The following is a 21892-nucleotide window of genomic DNA, read 5'->3' on the forward strand; positions in this document are numbered from 1 at the left end:
AGGGAGGACAGCCTGATTCTCAAGAAGAGATTGACATGGAGTTGATTTGTTCACTGCCACTTCTTCAAGGATTAAGCCATCTGGCTGTAGGTAGGTAGATAGACAGACAGACAAATAGGTAGATGAATCCTTTCAACATAAGAGACCTTTCGTGTCATAAAACCATCTGGAGGTAGCAAAAATAAAATTAAGACTTTACAAGACTGGAAGAGTTATGGGGAAGTACTGGTGTAGCATCATTTTGATTGAACAATTGTATATGTAATATTTTGTAATGAATTTCACCAATAATTCCCCATTTCTTTTATGAACCTGTTCAGCTTGGGAATACTTTTTCAAGTTTATTTTATTTTTTATTTGTTTATTTTTCTATTTTATTTATTTGTCTATTGAGTATTTTATTCATTTTAAGGTACCTTTCAAACTCTAAAAGTTAGGTGTAGGTTTTAAAATTCTTTACAGTACAAGAGTTCCTTCCTAAATCGCACGGAAATTTCTTATAGGAGTTAGAACCGACTGATAAAGATGTCACCAGGATTCATCATCATCGTCTAATTTTATGTTTATACATGAGGAGTGTAGGAGCTTGGGGCTAGGCAAGTTGGTCCTGACGTTTAAGATAAGAGTGATCTGCCTCACTCATCCCTGAGGGGCAGTACATGAGCAATAAACCCCAACCACCCCTTGGATATGGAAACCTGCACAGGCTTAATCTGATTGGAGTGCCTTAATTACCCACTAAATCACCAGGCGCCATAATTTGGTTACCACTCAGAGTAGTAAATGGTTTCCTGGTCTATAGGGAATCATTTGGCTTGTCACTCAGTGTAGAGTCACCCACAGGCAGAAGGAAGAGGAAAGAGTGAAGGAAAAAAAAGACAGAAGAGGGAGTGTAGAGTCACCCATAAACATAAGGAAGAGGAAAGAAAGACAGAAGAGGACGGAAGGAAAGAAGGAAGGAAGGAAAGGGCAGTCACCTGAGAGCAGCACTACATTGAGTGAGTAGATGGTGAGCACCCCCACCTACCACTGTATCACCAGGATTCTAGGAGATTATAAGCTAATATCTTATCTTTCCTGAGGAAGCCACTGGTATTGATTTGAGAGTGGCCTGTAAGCTCATACTGCAAGCAGTACAGTAGTAAGCCATTGTACTGATAGATATTTGATTGTGGTGGTAGCAGGAAGAGTAAACTTAAAAGAGATTTAAAACTTACCTTAAGATCCTCAAGAAGCCACTGGTACTGGTTTGAGAGTGGCTTAAGTCCGTACTGAAGGAAGTAGTAAGCCTCTGTGTTGATGGATATCATGTGAACTGGCCCAATGTTGAAGCTGTAGTAGAGGGATTCTGTTTCGTCGTAGTTGGGCATGCTGAATCTAGCTCGGTAGTTGCTGAAGTTGCTGTGGGAGGAAGTGATGGATAAAATTGTTGGTATTTTTGTTGCCGTGGCTCCTAGCATATCTGAATGTGTGGTTGAAATTATTCGTGTTGTGACCCTGGGTTTATGCGAATGTGAATGTGGTAGACTATGGGCTAAAATTTACTCTTCTCATGCCCTTTCAAGGGATTGGGAGGGAGTTGAGGGATGTTTGTATAATCAGGCAGCACCTCTAGTTATATTGGTGCCACCATGTGAAAGCATCGTCTCCAGTACCAATACCAGATGAAGACAATACAAACCAGAAACTCCTAGTTCTTTCCACGTCTGTTCTGGTGTCCTGTTTCCCCTTTTTATTTCATTCAGTCGTGGCTTAGTAGGTTAGAGCACTCCGCTCTGGCCGAAGGGTTGGAGGTTCAAGTCCACCCAAGGGTCATTGGTAGACATCAGGAAGGGCATGTGGTCATAAAGTACTACATGCTCCAAACCAAAGCTTTCTACCTAGGGACAATGCCTTGGCCCTAATAAAAAAAAAAGGGACTTTGTCCAAGGGTTGCCAGGTGTGCACATTTCGTGCCAGATTGGGCAGGTTTAGATGATTTGCGCTTAAAATCTGAACGGCTGCATGTTGGGCTTTTTTGGGCGATTTTGCTATGGATACGATGTTCATTAAAAAAAACAGACGTGGCATATGCCTGGTATATGAATATGACTCTGTAATCTTCACCCTACCACTCCCCTCACGCATTGTGAAGCCTTAACTAATTAGCACCTCTACCTCACCTGACTTACCATGATCCCAAGTGTGTGTGTGTGTGTATTAGCCTCAAGACTGCCATTCTAGTGAGTGCAAATTTAGTCTTAGTCTACTTTCATATGAAAGGTTCCGAACATCATGTATCATTTTTGTCATTCTTCTCTGTACATTTTCTAAAGAATTTATATCAGTTCTATAGTACGGACATCAGATTTGCACTGCACAGTCTAAATAAGGGCTTACTGCATCGAAATGTGGCCTGAATGTTGCCATCACTGATGTGCAGTACAATTATAGCACCAGAGTCATACTGATCACCCTGTACCTCCCTCACATCTATCTCTTTGCCAGAAGCCCTCACACCCTTTACCAAGCCAGCCCAATCCAACCCTGATCCCATAATTACTAATGACACAAAGTTCTCCCCCTCTACCCCATTTCCCACTCCATACCTTCTGTACTGTTCTCACTCTCTCTCTCTCACGACTGTACTTGGGCTAGTGATGGTTTATGTGCTTTTTGGGTGTGGTTTTGAGAAGATTTGGCATCAGCAGCACCCACCGACCTGGCAACACTGCATTGTCTTATCAGCAGTTTAGGGACCTAGGGTAGGTTGTTCAATCCAAACATTTAAGGGGAGGAGACCTCTCACTTGACATTTCTCATGTACTCTGAATTCTTCCCACTGTTTGTAGGTTGTGGCATAGGTAGTGTTGTGTGAATAGTGAATGTGGCATGCTAGGGCTGCAGGATGTGTTGGAACTGATGCCCATTGCACACAAAATCACTAAGCGTCTTATGAGTTGCTCATAAGGCAATAAGGAGAAATGTAGAATGTTTTAAGTGAGAGTGAAACAGTAAGACCGCAACTGAGTCAAAATAGGGTTTTATATAGCTCTTGTTTGAGTATATAGTGTACAGTTGGCTCTGTTAATTTTGGAAGCTGAAGCAGAACAGTGGAGGTAAAATCTTCCCAAAACATGGTAATGTTTGGGAGACTGATTTGACATATTGTGTGTGTTTGTGTTTGAGTTTTAAATGTGATATGCCATTGCCATTTCAGGCAAGACTTACTAAGCACTTTCATGGTTTCCTGGACAGGTTATGTAGGGAACATACGCTGCAATGGGTTGGATCTGCCTCATAAACTCGTCTCCTACCCGTGCATTATCCTGTAGAATGATGGAAGCTGTATTAACATGAATTCTTGAGCAGACTGGATAATTTTTTTCAGTTTTATTTGTAATGATTTATTTAAACTTGAGACTTTACAAATTGGAAGTTTAGATATTGGTTTGATTTTTCATTTCTACTGTTGGGGAGGGGGGTGACTACAAAGAGGTAACTCATTTCACTGGAATCATCAGGGTTGTTCCATGGCAGACACTTTTACTACCATGATGGAATTATCAAAATACCCTTGTAAAATGGGTACCCAACTGAAAGCCAATCACAGTCCCCCCCCCCCCCATCCCCCTATACTCTTCTCAGATGCCTGTGTATAGTCATTCTGTCAGTTGCCAAGTTGACCAAAGGACTAGGAGATTGACTGATGTATGGCCCATCTTAGTAGGTAGGCTGTTGATGGTTCTCCAACTTCTGTACTTTCCTGGTACTTGCCCTGTTTCTGAATCCTGCCTTTCCCAATCCTTATAATGGAGAGTAAGGGTTAGGATGATGAATTTCAGCTTCTGCACCTCAGGTTCTCAGATTCTTACACATTTATTTGCCATATCCAGCCATGCATGCCTCCTCTTACCATCAAACTTAGACAAGCAAATCCTTTTCACCAACCTTTTCATATGCATTCTCAATAACATATCATCTAAGCACACACTTTTACCCTCTGCTTAAAACAACAACAACACATATCTTTCTTATTTATCCAACAGATGCAACTTTATGCAATTTATATAAAACAATACAAGGCATAAGAGTACAGTTATTTAGTGAAATAACAGGGCCGGGACAGGACCTCCCTCCCCTTACCACCACCACCACCACCACCAAACAAATTTCTACATGTGCCTGAGACATAACCCCCAGTTATCTGTTACAATTTTTGTATATATCATTCACTAAAACCCCCAGTTATCCATTACAATTTTTATATATATCATTCATTAAACTTAAATATATAGTAAGTACAGTACAGCACAATACTTACAGAATCCATATCGTATGCAAAGTCTCCAACATGAATGATGGCATGATACATCCCTTTCTGAGTTTCGGCCTGCAACCTAAAAAGATAAATACCTTTGTGGTTTAATCAGTATTTGGGGATGACCCTCTTCAAAATTGCTCAGGTATATCTTTTTCACCAGAATGGATAACAATACCTGTAGAGTGGTGAAAAAGGTATATCTGAGCAATTTTGGAGGAGGGAGGGGGCGAGGTAGGCCAAGAAGGTGGAGGGATGTGGTGGATAAGTGTGTGAGGAAGAGAGGTTTGGAAGTCGGTGAGGCTAGGGTACTGACGAGATCGAGTTGACTAGATGAATGTTGTGAGAAGTGCATGATCAGGGATTTGGCACCCTTTTTCAGCGTGACAGTGTCTGGATTGACTGTATCGGATACGTTTATATAAAGCTACAGAATGCGGTGAATGTTTTTGGCGCAGCAGATAGAGCCAGGATTCCTGGGGCTTGAATGATGGATGAATGGAAGTGTGGCCTACTGGTTTGGGCAGATTTGGGCTGTTTGGATGTTGCTACTCCTCACCCTGCCCAAGAGTGGGAAAGGAGGTCAGGATGATGACGATGATGAAATTATGTAGCTTTATGCGGCAGGTTTTTGGTAGACAAGAGCTTCCGCTTCTCAGTATTTTTCCTCGCATTAACACCAAGCTTCAGCATTCATAAAAATTATGTGCTGGGTAGGGTATGTCATCATGTTGTGGTACTGATATAACTGGGCAGTGGAACAGCTCTTACAGTGGTGCCACCACATGAAGGCTTCCTTCTCTAGCACCAGGTCTAGGATTCAAAAGAGTGAAACAGTAGGAAAGGACTGGGTATTTTTAAGGTCTTAGACACGGGGGTGGGGGGGAATATTTGGCATTCCACTGTAAAAGTCTATATGAATCTGAATAACACTGTCAGGAGATGGCAAGAATGTGGTGAAAAAAATGTCCTAGAGTTATCGGATAAAGTATGAACTGACAAGGGGAGGGACAGTGTACTTTCAGCTCCCAGGTCTCCAAAAAGAATGGACATGCACCCTTTAGTTCTGTTCTTTCATGTCTGTCGAGAAAATAATAGTCACATCCATTCTTTGAAGTCTAGGAATAGTAAGATAATGTCGGTTCCTTTCTTCCATGTGTAGCAGAGATAAAATATCAGTTCTGTTCTTCCATGGACCAGTAATTTCCGTTCTTAATTATATAGCTAAAGTGATGAAAAATGTCATTGAATTAAAGAAGCTAAACCTGAACCTACCTGGGGAGGGACTGCGCATTTTCAGCTCCAAGGTCTCCAAAGAAAGCGAGTGACACAGGCCAGTCGGTGCCATTCATCCATGTCTTGAAGTAGAACAGGTTGGACAGTCCATATGAACTCCCACAGTGGTACACTGATGAAGGATAGATAAATGAATGTGCAGTGAAGTGAACCGTTACTGGTAATTAACCTCATCATCGTGCTACCACCACCACCATGGTCATTATCATCATATCACCAGCAGCAGCAACTGTAATAGTAGCATTATTATCATCATTACAATACTTTTTCCCCTCCAGAAAAGATAAGATAGGACACAGAAACTAAAATGAATATGAACTAAAGTGTAAGAAACAGATTCATCATCATCAGCAGCAGCATCATCATCATCACCCCCCAATAAGGATAAGAGTGAGGTAGTGTTGAAGAGCCAAGGGAGGAAAACCTAAAAGTGAGAGAACTTTACTGTTTTTACACTTTCTTTGTCTAAAATATGCCATCTCTTATTCATTGCTCACTTTTAAAACCAGATTAGTACTAAAATATGGTTCTAGTTACAAAGTGCTGTGAAAAGGATGTGGAGCTGCACTATTGTCCTTTTCTGCTACTGAACTATGAAATAAGCTGCAAAACGACAAGAATCTGGGCCATGTTAGTAAAAGCATTCAATAACAATACACCAAATGAGTCATACAGTGATTACAGCTCTTGAATCAAAGTATTTCTGAACAATAAACAAAGAAACCACGCTAGAATAACAGAAAAATAAAAGATAAAGAGCAACCACTGATATCAAAAAATATACAAAGATTCATTTATGCCACCAGATAATCAAAACAGTGTTATATACTGTACATGACCACATCTATAACCTAGTTTCCATTAATATATGTAGGGTCCAGTTGCAGGAAGAGGAAAGCATTGAAGTAGGAAAACTTTCAACAAAGTTACAGTGACGTAGCCATCTATCCAGTCATTCTTAATTTAAATGCACTGCACATTAACCTACGGAAGTTGGTTGAATGTTGAACACAAAAAAGGAATAGGAAAGCATTCAAGCAAAAGAACTATAGACAGTGACCAGTGATATATGTCGTATAGCCAGTCAGTTATATCTTAAATTGGAAAGCACAGTAACTCCCTGGACCTTATCTGGATGGTGAACAAAATATGTATTGTTTTCACCATAACCTGGTCTAGGTTTTCATCTTTTTGCAGCTTACTTCATGTAGTTTATTGGCAGAAAAAATCAATGCTACAGCTCTGCATCTTTCCATTGCACTTCTTTGTGACTCCCATTATATTCTAGTGTTAATCCATTGTTACAACATAGCATGGAAGATGGAGTGATGGCAATTTTAGGTCAAGGGAGAGTAAAGTGAATATAATGTAGCACTTTTCACCTTGGCCATCAAATACGCCTCTACCCACAATCTGAGGACAGGTGGAGGTTCTCATGGACTTACCAGCATACATTGGATAGACTAGAAGTGGCACAGCTGCTCCCTCTTGAAGTGATAAAACTGTGGCTCACTACCTTGCTTTATCAGGCAGTGTTAGAAAGCTCCAGTTGTATGTACAGTAAAGGTATAAGTTCATTAATGTGTTTATCAGTCAGTGTGAATAGGCTCTTGAAAGGTAGTATGTTGGATTATTCTTATAGCCGAGGGGAGAATGAATACTATACTCATTGTACTCTTAACTAGGTCTAAAATCTTCATCTTGCTATTTTCCTTGCCGATTTGTAACACGAATATGATGCCATCCAAAAAGTAGTGCTACGGAATGTAGGACCATTATTTTGTCTTTTTGTACCACTAGACTGTGTGAAATAAGCTGCAAAAGGACTAAACTCCGGTTCAAGTTAAACAAGTATATCTACATATCTGTTTTGTGAAATATAATGTGAATAAAGGGTCAGGATGGGGTCTGGAAATGCCCTCCCTTTTGTATGGGCGTTGATGTGGTGACTTCTTCAACCTGACTCTTGTAGCTAAAGCAGTCTTGCACTTATGATACAAAAATGAGAATGTAGTGTTGTGTCCATTCTTCTTTGACCCCCCCCCCACACACACACACACACCATATGATATTGCCATTTTGAAAATGAGGATTCAGTGTCTGTAAGGTCAGTCACTCAGTTCCTGGCTGCTGAGCACACCCAGTGACGGGATAAGTCCTGTCGAGAGGACACAAATGTCATCCAGGTGTTGCCACTAATGACTGAGTCACTATTAGGCAGTAATTATTGAGGTGTTACAGCTCTGCCCTATATTTGCACCAACCTTCTGTGCAACAGGCTAAAGATAACTTGAGATCTGTATCCAATAATTTTCTAATAGGGAGTTGCAGTTTTGCCCTTGTACTGTATACCAGTAGTACTGTATGCTGTGCTTATGGCTGCCTTCCTAGCCCAAGAGCACACATTTTTTTTTTTTTTTTTTTTTTTGCATAACCTCCCAGGGTCAGTGGATTTTTCCCGATATATAAGAATTTAGTCTGGTAGGCTCCTTGAGTCCGGTAAGAGCGAATTCTGGGATACTGAAGTCCATTATATCAGGGTTTTACTGTATAGCAGTGTTAGCTTTATAGGGTGGTAAAGTGCTAAGGAGAGAGAAATACTGGTAATGTATAGAAAAGAGAGAATTGGAGTGCTTGGCCGGAACACCTGGGATGATGGGACTTGATGATTATCTATCTATAACCAGATGCCTTAATCCTGTAAGAGGTGGCCACAAACAAATCACCTCCATACTGCCCTGTCCCCTTCCATTTCACTGCCTTCCCCCCAACTTTCTGATATACCTCTTTACTTGAGCCTTCCAACTCATCTACGGTCTCCCACTCCACCTCACTCACATGCTCTCCTAGTTAGTCTCTCCATCCTCACCATGTGACCAGACCACCTCAGTGTATTTCTCCTAATGCTTTCAATCACGTTTCGATGATGCGTGGGAAAAGAAAATGTAGCAGAAGTAGTACAGAAATTTGCAAAAAAGAAAACTCAAGAATAGTTTGTGAAAAAAAAATCAACAATAAGTAAAAAAAGAACTAAACTACAGTAATCAAGAAAAACAACAATATTTCATAAATAGAAAACTGAAAAAGTTAATTAAAAAAACAGGAGTAATTAATAAAAAAACAAATCTGTCCATCCATCACCCAATCCTATGTTGCTCCACGAGGAGCTTAGGAGCCTGGGGCTAGGCAAGTTGGTCATGACATTTAAGATGAGTGACCAGCCTCACTCATCCCTGAGTGGCATTACATGAGCAATAAACCCCAACCACCTCATGGATATAAACTTACATCGGCTCAATGCAACTGGAGCACTTTAATTACCCACTAAACCACTAGGTGCCATAATTTGGTTATATGGTTGCCACCCAGCATAGTAAATGGTTTCCTGGTGTACTGGAAATCAGTTGTCTTTGTCACTCAGTGTAGAGTCACCCATAGGCAGAAGCGAGAGGAAAGAATGAAGGAAAGAAAGACAAGGAGGAGTGTAAAGTCACCCATAGGCAGAAGGATGAGAAAAGAATGAAGGAATGAAAGACAGAAGACGAAGAAGGAAGGAAGTGAGGAAAGGGGAAGACACCCAAAGCAGCACTACATTGAGTGAGTGGATGGTGAGTGCCTCCACCTACCTAATTCATTAAAAAATAGACTAATTTATAAAAAGAAGTGAACAGTAATTCTTTAAAAATATTAATAGTAATGCAAAAAAAAAAAGAAAATGTGGCAGTAATTCATATGGGGAAAAAAAAAAAAAAAGCAGAACTGATAATAGTGATACAGTAATACTTTTTGAAGATAAAAGATAATTACACTCCAGTTTTCACTGGCATCTTTGTAAAACTGTGGTATCAGCTGAAGTAAAATAACGACCATCCTTATAGGTGTGGATTAGATTTTTTAACTGACAGACTTTCTAATTTTCTGTGGATATGATAATAATATTATTGGTAATACAAATGTAAAACAAGACTGTGGTGATGACCAGTAAATATAAGTACAGTAGTGTTATATAAAGGCCAGTGGATTATTTAATATGCATTTTTTTTTTTCTGTAGATGCAGTATCCCCCCTCCCCCCAAAAAAAAGAAAAGAGAGAGAGAAAAAAAAAAAGAGCTGAAATAGAGTGAAGATGTTTAATTACAAACATCGTCATCTGAAGGTCTGTCATATGTGTGCTAACAAAGAGACGAGCACAGGTGTTACTCCTTCTTTATGCAGCTGGTCATAGGAATACTTCTCAGGTGTGCTGTGCTGGCTTGGTCTTAGGCTATACTATATTTCTTCAGCATCTCTATCATACTCTTTCTTATGCATTTTATTTTTAGTTGAGGCTTATTGTGACCACCCCTTATGCAACGAAGGCATCTGTTAATTGGTACATTGTTAAATATTAAGTTGCATGGATTAATGTGCTGGTTTTCTGTCATTGCTGGAAGGAGTACAATGATTGTCATTATCATCATCATCACCATCTTGACCTTTATCCTCACCTAAAGATATGTGAGCATAGAGCTGCCACAACAGTATATTGTACTGTTCCAGGAGTTTATTATTATTATTATTATTATTATGATGCATTTATTCATTTATTTTTTTGGCAGAGTTTTAGGTATGGTTCTGGAATGATACAAACTCTTACTTCAGTGGATAATTTACAGGAGTGTATACTTTTTTGTTTACTTGGTCATTAGGTAGGGTAAATACAGATAGTGTGGGGCATAGGTGAATGTTAGGTAATGAGATTTAATTTATCAGAAGGGTAAATTTAATGAGTGATGAATTGGCAGTAAATATTGCATAGGCTGGTAAGTGTAGTATGGGGATTCTTACCGTCATGTCATTCTGTTTACATCTCATCTTCAATCTCATCAGCCTGTTAAAGTAATTAACATTTTATTCTTGCTGCACCATGATTATATTCAGCTTAAGAAGAGGCCTTTAGAAGCAAAGCAGCTAATGGAGGATATAATTAACTCCCTCAGTTTTATGTCACTCAAGTTGAATAACAGCATCTTGATTGCAAAAGTAATATTGTTTATAAAATACAGTAGTGTATGTCATCATAACAATAGTATTAGCTGAAACCCCAGGCTTATCTGAACATGAACCCAGTGGATTGCTGGCTGAAATTACCCTTATCCTGCAGTCTGGCATCCTCTTCTGTGGGGATTGGGAAGGAACTGAGGAATGTTCGTATACTGTAACCAGGCAGCAGAGCCACCTGCTCATATCAGTGGCACCATGTGAAGGCGTCCCTCTCCAGCACCATGTCATTTTTGTCTAAGAATTTTGTCAAAGAAGTACTTGAATAAAGTCACAGTACAACTTACTGTATCCAGTGTTGGGAAGCAGGTTGGGGAGGGTGACGCGGTGAATCCACATAGCGCGCTTCTCCGACCCTCCATCAGTAAACTTCTGGGATGTCCCCTCAGCCAACTGGTCCAGCTTCTTAATACCATACTCCACAATAGGTCTGGGCGTTGGGCTAAAGGTGGTCCATGTTACTACCATGTCCTGGTTTGTCTCTGTGAGATCGAAACGTGACCAGCAAGAACTGAGTCAGTGACATGTACAGTAAATCCACGACAGAGAGTCTAGGGAGGCTGCCCAGCTAGTATATGGTTGAAACAAGAGTCTAGCGAGACTGCCTGGCTGTGATATGGTTAGAAACAAACTCTGTCTGACCCTTTTTGCTACATGGGGCGTTCCCAAAGAAGATAACGAGTGAATTGCAAAAGATGTCATTATAGTGAAGGAGTAAATCAATAACCCCCTGAATCCATTAATGTATTTTCCACAGTTTGTCGGCTAATTCCAGACAATGTTGTTTTGGCTTAGGAAGGACTGGTAGTAGTGAATGGGTTAGTGGAAGCTGTATCTAACTCCTCAGTTCAAAAGAGACTTCTGAGCTGAGGAGATTGTCTGAAATAGCATGAAAAAAAAAGGGAAGAGGGTTATTTGAAGAGTAAAATGAAACATGAAAGCTAGCTATACCGGTACTTGTTTTACTCTAATGTGGCCTACAATTGCCATCTCATCATCTTAATTGCAAAGCTGTAACAGTAGATTAACTTTAAAATATGATGTCAGTCACAAAGAAGAGCTACAGAAAGGATGTAGAGCTATAGCATTGTCATATTGTGCCACTGACATACAGTACGTAAAATAAGCTGCAAAAGTAAGAAAATCTAGACCAAGTTAAAGTGACAGCACTATAACTTACCTCCAATGGCAAGGTGGACATGCTGAGGCTGGTAATCTGCTGTCCTCTGCATATACTTGAAGATATCTAATACAACGGATGCATGACACCTCCCCACCAGCATGCCAATTAGTATCATCCACAGTAACCTCATCTTCATAAATTCTGCAAGCCAAGTAGCAGGCATTCTCAGTTATTTCTCTGACTGCTAGGATTTATGTTTAGTGTTAGGGTAAGTTAAATATCAGAGATGGGTCATTTCCTTTAACATCTGAATCGGTATAATCGTATTGTCCATGGTAACTTCATATGCAGTACTCCGCAAATGAAATTTCGTGCAGTCCTCGTGTATTGTTTGGCTGTTAGAGTTTATGTAGCTGTGGTGTTAGCCTGAGTAAAATGTCAGAAAATGTTACTTTACCACCCCCAGCTGTGTCATCCATAGTAATTTCAGCATCATTAGATTTTGCAAACTGTGGTAAAACATCTAGTCCTCACCTAAACCTTTGACTGATAGGAATCTCTCACCTGAACAAATGTAGTATTGGTCCAAGTAAAACATCAGGAAGGGTTACTCAAAAAAAAAAAGGTTACTCTTTTCCAGCATCCCAGACAGTTTCTTCTATATTAACAACATTTTCATAGAGTCTGCAAACTACATATCAGGCAGTCCCATGTTAATCCATTAAGTAGGAATTCTACCAACTGAACAGAATTGTCTGGTGTTAGCCCATGTGAAATGACAACCGAAGGGTTATTTGAGATAAGATACTCTTCAGCATACCCAACAGTTATCCATAGTACTGTAGCTTCATCTTCCTAGACTCTGCAAACTAATTATCAGCACCCCTCAGTTGTTTGACTAAGATTAATGTGTAGCATCAGCCTAGGTAAAATATCAGAGAAGGGTTACATTCTTCTGACACCCCAAATAGTTTCATCCATAGTAACTTGATAGGTTCACATTTAACCCTTTCACTGCAAAAACTGCTTAAGGGCAGGTAAAATTGTCAGCTGGGATTTCTGTCAGCCACGATTTCTATTGACAGAACAAAAATTTTTTGGTGTTAGCCTGATGAAAGGGTTACTTGAGAAAGGGTTAATTTTCCCCTACACCCCAGTTTAATTTTTAATAAATTTGTCTTCATAGGCTCTACACTTTAGTTATTAGACAAGCAGTCCATTTAAAGTTTGAGATGTGTGAAGGCAGATATTTTAAATGGCTCCCCCTTTTTCTTTAAGTGTATAAGAAGTCATCTATAAAACCAACTTTATATTGAATTATTTATTTATTTTAAAGTTTAATGTATAAAAAAAGAAATCATCTATGAAAACAATTGTATATTGAATCAAAAGCAGCTTTAAGCAAATGAAGATACTGATTTATCGCCATCTTAGTAATAAAATAGCCGAGATAATTAAATGAGGACTACCTGCAAGCAGAAAACAGTATAACAACTACTGTATATTGTAACAGGTTGTTTATGTTGTGCAGTCTTACTGATGGAGAAAATACTTTACAGCAGTATGAATTATGTAAAAAATAGCATAACACAACCTCTATTGTAACCATAAGATCAGGAGCTCATTTCCAGCATGATGTTTTACAGGAAGAGGATGGTAGAACTTGCAGCAGCCAACTTTTTGAGGGTTTTGAGAATGACTGAAGTAGAAACTTAGGAATCAGCTGCACCATTCCAGTCAGCTCTCTCCACATCTCTCAAACCAACACAGCTAAACAACCCACTCTGCCATCACTATCCCAACCATCCAGAATATCAAGTCCATCAAGGCCTTTGTACAGGTATGTGTTTTTTATCTCCAAGTCAAGTACAGTTCAGTGAACCCTCAATATATTGAACTAATTGGAGGAAAGGTAACAATAGAGCAATGTTTGTTAAGCGCAACTTTAATAACACCTGATTCCTTTTATGCCAGATCTTGTTCGATGGATGCCTAACAGAATTAAATGTTTTCACAGTTTTACTTCAGTTTTATGTGGGTTTATACCGTGTACAGTACCTTGATATTGTATATATATATATATATATATTTATAAAATATTTTCATCCATTTATCCATCCATCATCCAGTCCTATATTGCCCCATGAGGAGCGTAGGAGCCTGAGGCTAGGCAAGTTGATCTTGACATTTAAGATGAGAGTGGCCAGCCTCACTCATGTCTGAGTGGCATTACGTGAGCAATAAACCCCAACCACCCCTTGGATATAAATCTTCATCAGCTCAATCCAATTGGAGTGCCCTGATTACCCACAGAACCACCAATCAGTAATAAACAACCACAGAAAAGCAGCAAAAATTACTTATACTTTTCGTTTCATCTGGCATCACCTCGATAAATTGACCTGTTAATTTTAGGTTTGGTAGGCTCGCAGAGGTCGATATAGCAGAAGTTCAGATTAACTAGTCGCAGTACAGTACTGTATAGTGAGGGCTTCCTGTGCTGTATGTTCAGTCAGTACAATTTTTTTCCCCCAACCCCAACATTATAGCTATGGCTCATAATTGAAATTAGGTGAAGTAGGGGATCCAAAAGGGACAAAAAGGTATTTAAGTCCGACCTTGGAGATTCACCTTTGGAAAGTATCGTTACTCAGTTAATTCTCTCTCTCTCTCTCTCTCTTTCACCATAAGGCAAATATTTCTGAGTGTGTGTTGTATTTCATGGTTTAGTCCAGCTTTATGTTGTAATATTAAAATCAGCATGCCAACACAAAAACATACTGGAAAATATTTTCAGAATTTCATCCATTGTTTCTAAATGTAATTTAAGAAGAGTAAAGATACTGTACTTGTAGCCATTGTAACTTGTCACTGTACTTTTTTAGCAAATCCAAATCTATTTACGTACAGGTATCATAGATATTTCGTATAACTGAAACTCAGGTAACCAGTGTACTGTACCTGTATGTAGGGTTGTGGATTTGGTGATTATATTTCCTGACTCGGACTCCAGAAATTTTATAAGTACCGTACGACTCCGACTTAAGTATGTACACTGTACTAACAATACGGCACATGGACATGATGCGGACAAATGGATAATATTCGTGAATTTTGATAGATTCCATTCGTAAATCATTATTTTAAATTCTCTTATTGTAGTGCTTGCGTAATAACAAATAAACCATATACAGTACATGGTTGTAATAAAAACTGAACAAAGAATTGAAAGATATGATTGATACCATTTCAGGACCAAAAAACTAATCAGCATTTGTAAAACAGAAATATTACATGAAACCATTTCAAAATTATTCTTTCCTTTCCTGCAGTTAGGAAATATATGACAAACCAAGTATATATTGATCTTTCCCCCTTACTAAAAATAACATTAAAGCAAACATTAAGTACTAATATGTGAATGAACATGAACCATTCCATATTTGAAAAAAGTAGCAATATGTGAATATTTAATTCCTAATACCTCACATATAAACAAAGATAAAATAAACAAAACGGACCTCTTATAGTTAGAATGAATTTGTTCTAAGAAACAGGATTGCTTCAGTTAGATCCTCGTGTATTGCTGCTATCAATTCTGATCTGATGATGCAAAGGGCAGAAAACAAACGCGTCTCACTAACTTGAGTCATTGGCACTGCCGACTGATAAAGAAAAGAGTAATCAAAAATGAAATTTCTGGAAGCTGATGATATTTTGCAGAAAATTACCAAGGTTTTCACAAGATGTGACTAGCTGTACCTTAGTATTACTATACTTAAGCATATTATTGCCTCAGACTTAGTTAGCATATGTGGACTTACAAAACTCAGAGTCGGAGTCATGGGAATTTTACTGACTCTGACTCCAACCAAAAACAGACAACTCCACAACTCCAACTCCAACACCACAACCCTGCCTGTATGGGTGTTGGTATAATTACTGGGCCCTCAGATTGTATAGTACCATAAGTTCTCAGTTTAAGTCTTGGATATGTTCAGGCAAAATGCTACATTTGAGTGAAACAACATAAAGTGAGATGTACTTTTGTTTCATGACGGGTTAATAGAAAATGTTATCATGACTTAGGAGAAAAAAAAAAAAAAAAAATCACAGGCGGCTTTAAACGATGTTATGTCATTACGAGCTTAATAATGAAGCCACTGTTTGTGAAGGCGACAGAATTGTTCACCAGCTTATACACCCTCAAGCATTTATATGTAATACCATGTAGCCATTATACCAAATCAACTAACTCTACTTGAAGACAAAATTAACCTGAATACATTTTACCCCCCCCCCACCCACCCACCCACCCACCCAAGAGAGAGGGAGAAAAAAATCAAACTGCTCTTTGGTAAGGGATTTAACATGAACGAGAAGTAAAAGGGATATGGAAATACATAAACATCGGAAAATCACCACAAGTTAGTTGACCATTTGACATGTGTCACAACATTAAAAAAAAGGTTTAAAAAACTGGGTGAGATAGGGCAGTTTTTTGGTGTGCAGTGAAGATTTATTCCACAGTATCCTCCAGCACTGTAACTGTTGGAGGAGGGGGTTGTAAAGAAGGCATGGGGGACAAAGCAATGGAAGGGAGAAGCTAGCATTGTAGGGGGTGGGAGTGGGGATGGGGATGGACTAAGAGAGTATCTGCTTTGAAAATGATGATGTAGGAGTAATACTTTGGATTGAAGGTTAAATTTTTCTGCATCAAGAAGGTAAAGTTCACATTGCTCTAGTTTACCTTGTTCGGTGATACAGAAGCAGATTCTTGCCGTAATGATGTTTGGATATTTGATTTTGACACCTGACTGTACCTAATATGTCATGTGAAGCATGTATCTAAGTCTGTTTATGGGTATGAGGTGGAGTCAGGATTCCAGAGGCATGAATGGTGAGTGAATGAGTATGAATGCTTTTAATTGGTCTCTCTCTCTCTCTCTCTCTCTCTCTCTCTCTCTCTACCAGTAGGTGGGGAAATATTAAGAGTATGATAAAAAAAAAAATAGGGAGAGAAAAAATGCAGGCATTGGGCTAGTATTATTCTACAAGGATACTCAGAGTGTATAATTACATTATTAATATTGATATAGATGTTTCATTTGGTGAAGACAAAGAACCAATTATTCGTGGCGTGGGTGACTTAGCACTTCTTAAGCAGTGTATATTGTATATTGCTCTTTTATACTGTCTGGCATATTTGTTCATCTTTGTATCCCTAACTATTAAAGGATATTATGGCTCTCAGGGAAAAAAAAATTAGTAATATGTGCCAGTGACAATACAGATAATACAGATTACTTCAAGGCAAAAGAGACAAATGAATGATTATATGGCGCATTACATTGGACACTTATACTTCACTTTCATACGTTTTATGCACTTTTATGCCTTATATTTCTCCATGCATTTATAATTTCCCCAGCCTTTCGTAGTTCCGAAGGTGAGATAATATTCGGATGATCACGAAAATTCCTGTCTCACCCCTCTAAATTTAATATTTAGCATTGATATAAACGTACGTGTTCGAGTGTTACGCAATAAACACAAAGCACACTACTGGTCAACAGAATCAGTATAAACCTGCATAAAAATATATATAATTAAAACAGAGCCACACCTCAGATCACCACAGAGTTTTCCTCCAGTTCGACGGTCGCACAACACTGATACTTTAGATACGAAAATTCGGTTTATAAACTGTGTCAGCCGTCTACTACGATACCACCGGTTGCCATGGGTACGCTGGTTATACACGAGCGCACGGGGAGGTGTACAGCCGTGACGTTACTTGAGGTAGACCGGCAGCCATCATAACCAGCCAGCCTGTCGGGCATGGTATTGAATTGAAATATTTATTGTTGTAAAAGGTACAGAGTAATATTTTGCCAGGTATTTTATTAACAATTGGAAACAAAATATTGAATGTTTGTTATTCATAGTTATTTTTTATTTTTATCTTTTTGCTTAGTGTGCTGGCAAAGATGGATGTCTGCTTGCTATTTCTTAACTGGAAATAAATAGAAAGTTTTGGTTAATCTTAGTTCCGGTTTTGATACTTTGTTATGTAGGTTTTTATTAAGTAGATTGCCCTGCAGAAAATAAACAAAAGGTTAGCTGCCCTTGTTTCACAAAACGGTGAATTGCGCAGCAGTGATGGGGATGGGGTGGGGGAGGAGGATAGGAAGTGCAGGACTTATCAGCGACATTTTGTTTTACTGTCACGCCTGTTTTAATTTGTTTTTACAGTTCATGGATACTTTCATAGTAGCACCCAGAGACACTTACTACTGTAGCACCTGACAGCTTAATCGATAGATGCGCTTTATTGAAAATGTATGTAATATTGGGTACAAGTACTTAGATTGGTTCAAGGCTTCTAATATATCCGTAGCAGACTGTAGTAAACCCCCCTTTTAGCCAAGTGTCCCCCAGAAATACATTGCTGAGTGTATGTTGGTTTTTATGTGTTGTTAGTCAATCTTGATGGGAGCGAGGTACATCAAATTGATAAATGTCAATAACTTAGAAAACTTATTAAACATCTTCATTAAAAATAAGTCATATTTTCAAGTACTTTATTACCGAGAGAATCAGCTGGGCATTTACGTGGGAAGAAATCAGTGTTGAGTATAAAAAACGTGTAGTTATCAGTGTTCTTATCGAGTAAATGCGGGGGGACGAAGGTCGTCAGACTGGGTAAGATGACCGCCTGGTTGATATGCCAATGGTCTGCCTGCGTGTTTTAGTGTACTTGGTAATACATAAGTACAGAAAAAAAGTTCTCGTCCAATTAAAAAGGGTTCCCGAACGTTTCCCGTCAGAACGATGCCCCGTCACAATGAATAGAATTCACCATGAGGACCATGCCGTGAGAACGATTCACCGTCACATATTTTACAAATAAATTTATTTAGCAGATTCGCCGGATGTCACCACTTAGGGATAAGAGTCCGAACTGACTTGGATCATCAATAAATTAACCAGCGGCGGAGGGAAATGCTGCCGTTAAGAAAAACATAAGAGAGGATATATGCAGTAGGTCGGTTGGCCCATACTAAGCAGCTCCTAGAAGAAACAGAACTAGTAGAACGAGAGAAGGATAGCAAAGAAGGCTCTCCCCCTCCCTTTAAACCCTCCAGCTAAAGCCGGCAGGAAAGTCAGAAGGAACACCACGCAGTGAAGAAAAACTGGCTTGGACATTTGATTGGAAAGTGTGAAAGGAGAAAAAGAGACTATCATAATGCAACCTAGCTCATCTCTTGATTAAATGAGGTTTCCTGTAGTATTTTGTAATTTCCTGTTTTTCTTGGTGTATACCTGAAGGACTCCAACAACCAAAGTGTATAACAAAATTTCCATCACTGGGCTCCGTATCTCATCTAAGTGGAAATGAAAACTGAACAGAATCTAGTGGTCGGTCCATATCTGTAAGCCATACCAGTCAGATCACTCACCACTCGTACAGTCACATCATCCTCATACTCGTGTAGTGGAACTTTTGCGCTGTCCAAAGGCCCGTGGAAAAGGCTTTCTTCATTCATCCGTCTTCCATTCCTTTGTGACCCATCTGGAGCTTGGGGCCCGGGGCTAGGCTACTATCCCGACCCGTGTCTAGTTTCATAGTAGGTTATTATTATTATTACTAAGTTGTATAGTGCCGGTTTTGTTATTAATAATAGTAGTAGTAGTGCGATAGTCGCCATAGTGGTAGCAGCATCATCATCAGCAGTAGTAGTAGTAGTAGCAGCAGCAATAGTAGTAATAGAAACAACAGCAGCAGTTGTTGTAGTAATAGGAGCAGCAGCAGCAGCAGTAGTAGTAGAAACAAGTAGTAGTAAGACCGATTACGTAATTTTCGTTTCATTATAGCAAACTCCATGTGATCTTTTTCAGTCACAACTATTGAAGGTGGGAGGATGATACACCTTTCATAAATCAAGTAAATAAATCCTTCCTGAGTTGAATTTAATCGTTATTATCAGTGAAAATAAAGCTAAATGACGTCACCTGTAATGGAGGGTTAAGGTAAAAAAACGAGAAAGAAGGAAAGAATATGTTTACGAATGTTGTAGAACGCTGTGGATAGGATCCTGTAGAAGGATAATGAGGTAGTGGAGGAGGGAGGGAAGAGAGGTGGGTAAAGGAATACTGCCGGCTTATGGAGGGAAACGTGGGAGTAGAGGAGGAATAAGGAAGGGGGTGGAGGGAATGAGATGGAGGAGGGGGAAGCAGGAGGAAGGGAAGGGGGTGGGGGATGGAGAGGAGGAGGGGGATAGAGGGAAAGAGGTGGGGGCGGAAAGAAAGGGGGGGAGGGAGAGGTGGAGGGAAGAAAGTGGGGGAGGGAGTGAATGATTTGGTTCTGTTTGATTCTAAGTAATATTTTACGTACATACCTGTATGCATTTACCTATTATTCATTAATTTGTACGTATTCATATATCCCAAAAGGTCGAAGGTACAGGCAGTCATTACCCTGTTGCAGACGAATTGGTAAATCAGTGGAAAAATACACATACCAATACTTAACAAACTATCTATCTATCTGTCTATTGCCAGACGCCTTAATCCCGTATGGGGTGGCCACAAATAAATCGTCTCCATGTCGCCCTGTCCCCCGCCATTCACTGCCTTGCTCCCAGCTCGCACCCCCCCTCATATACCTCCACTCCATTCCTCCATCTCATCCTTCGCCTCCCCCTCCCTCTCCACCCCCTCCACCTCACTCACATAATTCACCTCGTCAGTCTCTCACTCTCCTCTCCACATGGCCAAACCACCTCAGTATGTTTCTCCCAACGCTTCCTATCACATCCACATCCACACCACAACGCTTCTTCACTTCTTCATTTGTCAGTCTCTCTCTCCATGTGACTCCACATGCTTCTTTCAAATAATTCATTTCCACTGCTCTCACACTTTTGTCCCTCCAACAAGGTCGAAGCTTCACTTTCATACTTTAGAGTTGGTATCACAATACTGTCATGTATTAACTTTTTCACTTCCATGTCCACTTCCCTGTTTCTTATCACTGCTTTCAAGGAACCAGCAACCTTTCTTCCTTGTTGTACCCTTTCAAGCACTTCACCCTCCAAACTTCCATCCTCATTCATCACACTACCCAAGTACTTAAACGCACTCACATTTTCCATTTCCTCCTCGTCCAGCCTCACTGTACATTCACTGACTTCACCTCTTTCGAAGACTATAACTTTACACTTCCCTACATTCACCTTTAGTTTCCTTTTCTTAATCTCCCAAGCTCATCCACCAAGCCTTGCAGCTCCCCTTCGTCTTACATACACAAATATATATATATATATATATATATATATATATATATATATATATATATATATATATATATATATATATATATTAGTGGTAGGTGGGGGCGCTCACCATCCACTCGATGTAGTGCTGCTGTCGGGTGTCTGCCCTCTCTTCTCCTCCATCCTTCTTTCTTTCCTTCATTCTTTCCTTGTCCTTCTGCCTACGGATGACTTTACACTCCCTCTTCTGTTTTTCTTCCCCTCATTCTTTCCTCTTCCTTCTGCCTGTGGGTGACTCTACTGTACACTGAGTGACAAGCCAAATGGTTTCCTGAACACCAGGAAACCATTTACTACGCTGGGTAGTAACCATATAACCAAATTTTGGTTCCTGGTGGTTTAGTGGGTAATTATTGCACTCCAGTCGAATTGAGCCGGTGAAGGTTTATATCCAAGGGGTGGTTGGGGTTGATTGCTCATGTAATGCCACTCAGGGATGAGTGAGGCTGGTCACTCATCTTAAATGTCGGGACCAACTGCCTAGCCCCGGGCTCCTACGCTCCTCATGGGGCAATGTAGGAATTGATGATGGAGATTATATATATATATATATATATATATATATATATATATGCGTGTATGTATAAAAGGACTGCATAATGGAGTAGAACGGCGGAAAAAAGTTGGGGGGGGGGGAACTGGAGGGAATGGCTTGAGTTGGAAAAGATGTTTGTTGTGGGTAAGCATAGTTTCCTTTTCGCCTAGTTGATTTTCTGTGTGGTATATATATATATATATATATATATATATATATATATATATATATATATAGAAGGAAGACTGCATAATGGAGTA

The 21892-nt window shown here is 39.5% G+C and overlaps 1 protein-coding gene across 2 annotated transcripts in view; it reads right to left on the minus strand.

The window, feature by feature from the left end:
- LOC145411592 (acid phosphatase type 7) overlaps positions 1 to 17480 on the minus strand; it is a 44430-nt gene extending 26950 nt beyond the window's left edge. Inside the window, exons 1-7 of one of the 2 annotated variants that reach the window (XM_080281601.1) lie at positions 17386 to 17470; positions 11817 to 11960; positions 10924 to 11118; positions 5576 to 5708; positions 4304 to 4379; positions 3211 to 3308; positions 1218 to 1401 (exon numbers count right to left, since the gene is read on the minus strand). In XM_080281601.1, the coding sequence (XP_080137727.1) occupies positions 1218 to 1401; positions 3211 to 3308; positions 4304 to 4379; positions 5576 to 5708; positions 10924 to 11118; positions 11817 to 11955 (825 nt within the window). In that variant the 5' untranslated portion in view covers positions 11956 to 11960; positions 17386 to 17470. Of the gene's footprint in view, positions 1 to 1217; positions 1402 to 3210; positions 3309 to 4303; positions 4380 to 5575; positions 5709 to 10923; positions 11119 to 11816; positions 11961 to 17385 lie in introns of both variants that reach the window. The other variant, XM_080281603.1, reaches the window with a different exon arrangement.
- Between the last annotated feature and the right edge of the window lie 4412 nt (positions 17481 to 21892).

Source organism: Coenobita brevimanus, chromosome 90, assembly GCF_032717465.1.
Source record: "Coenobita brevimanus isolate Jiangsu-jjx chromosome 90, ASM3271746v2, whole genome shotgun sequence".
Classification (NCBI taxonomy): Eukaryota; Metazoa; Arthropoda; class Malacostraca; order Decapoda; family Coenobitidae; genus Coenobita; species Coenobita brevimanus.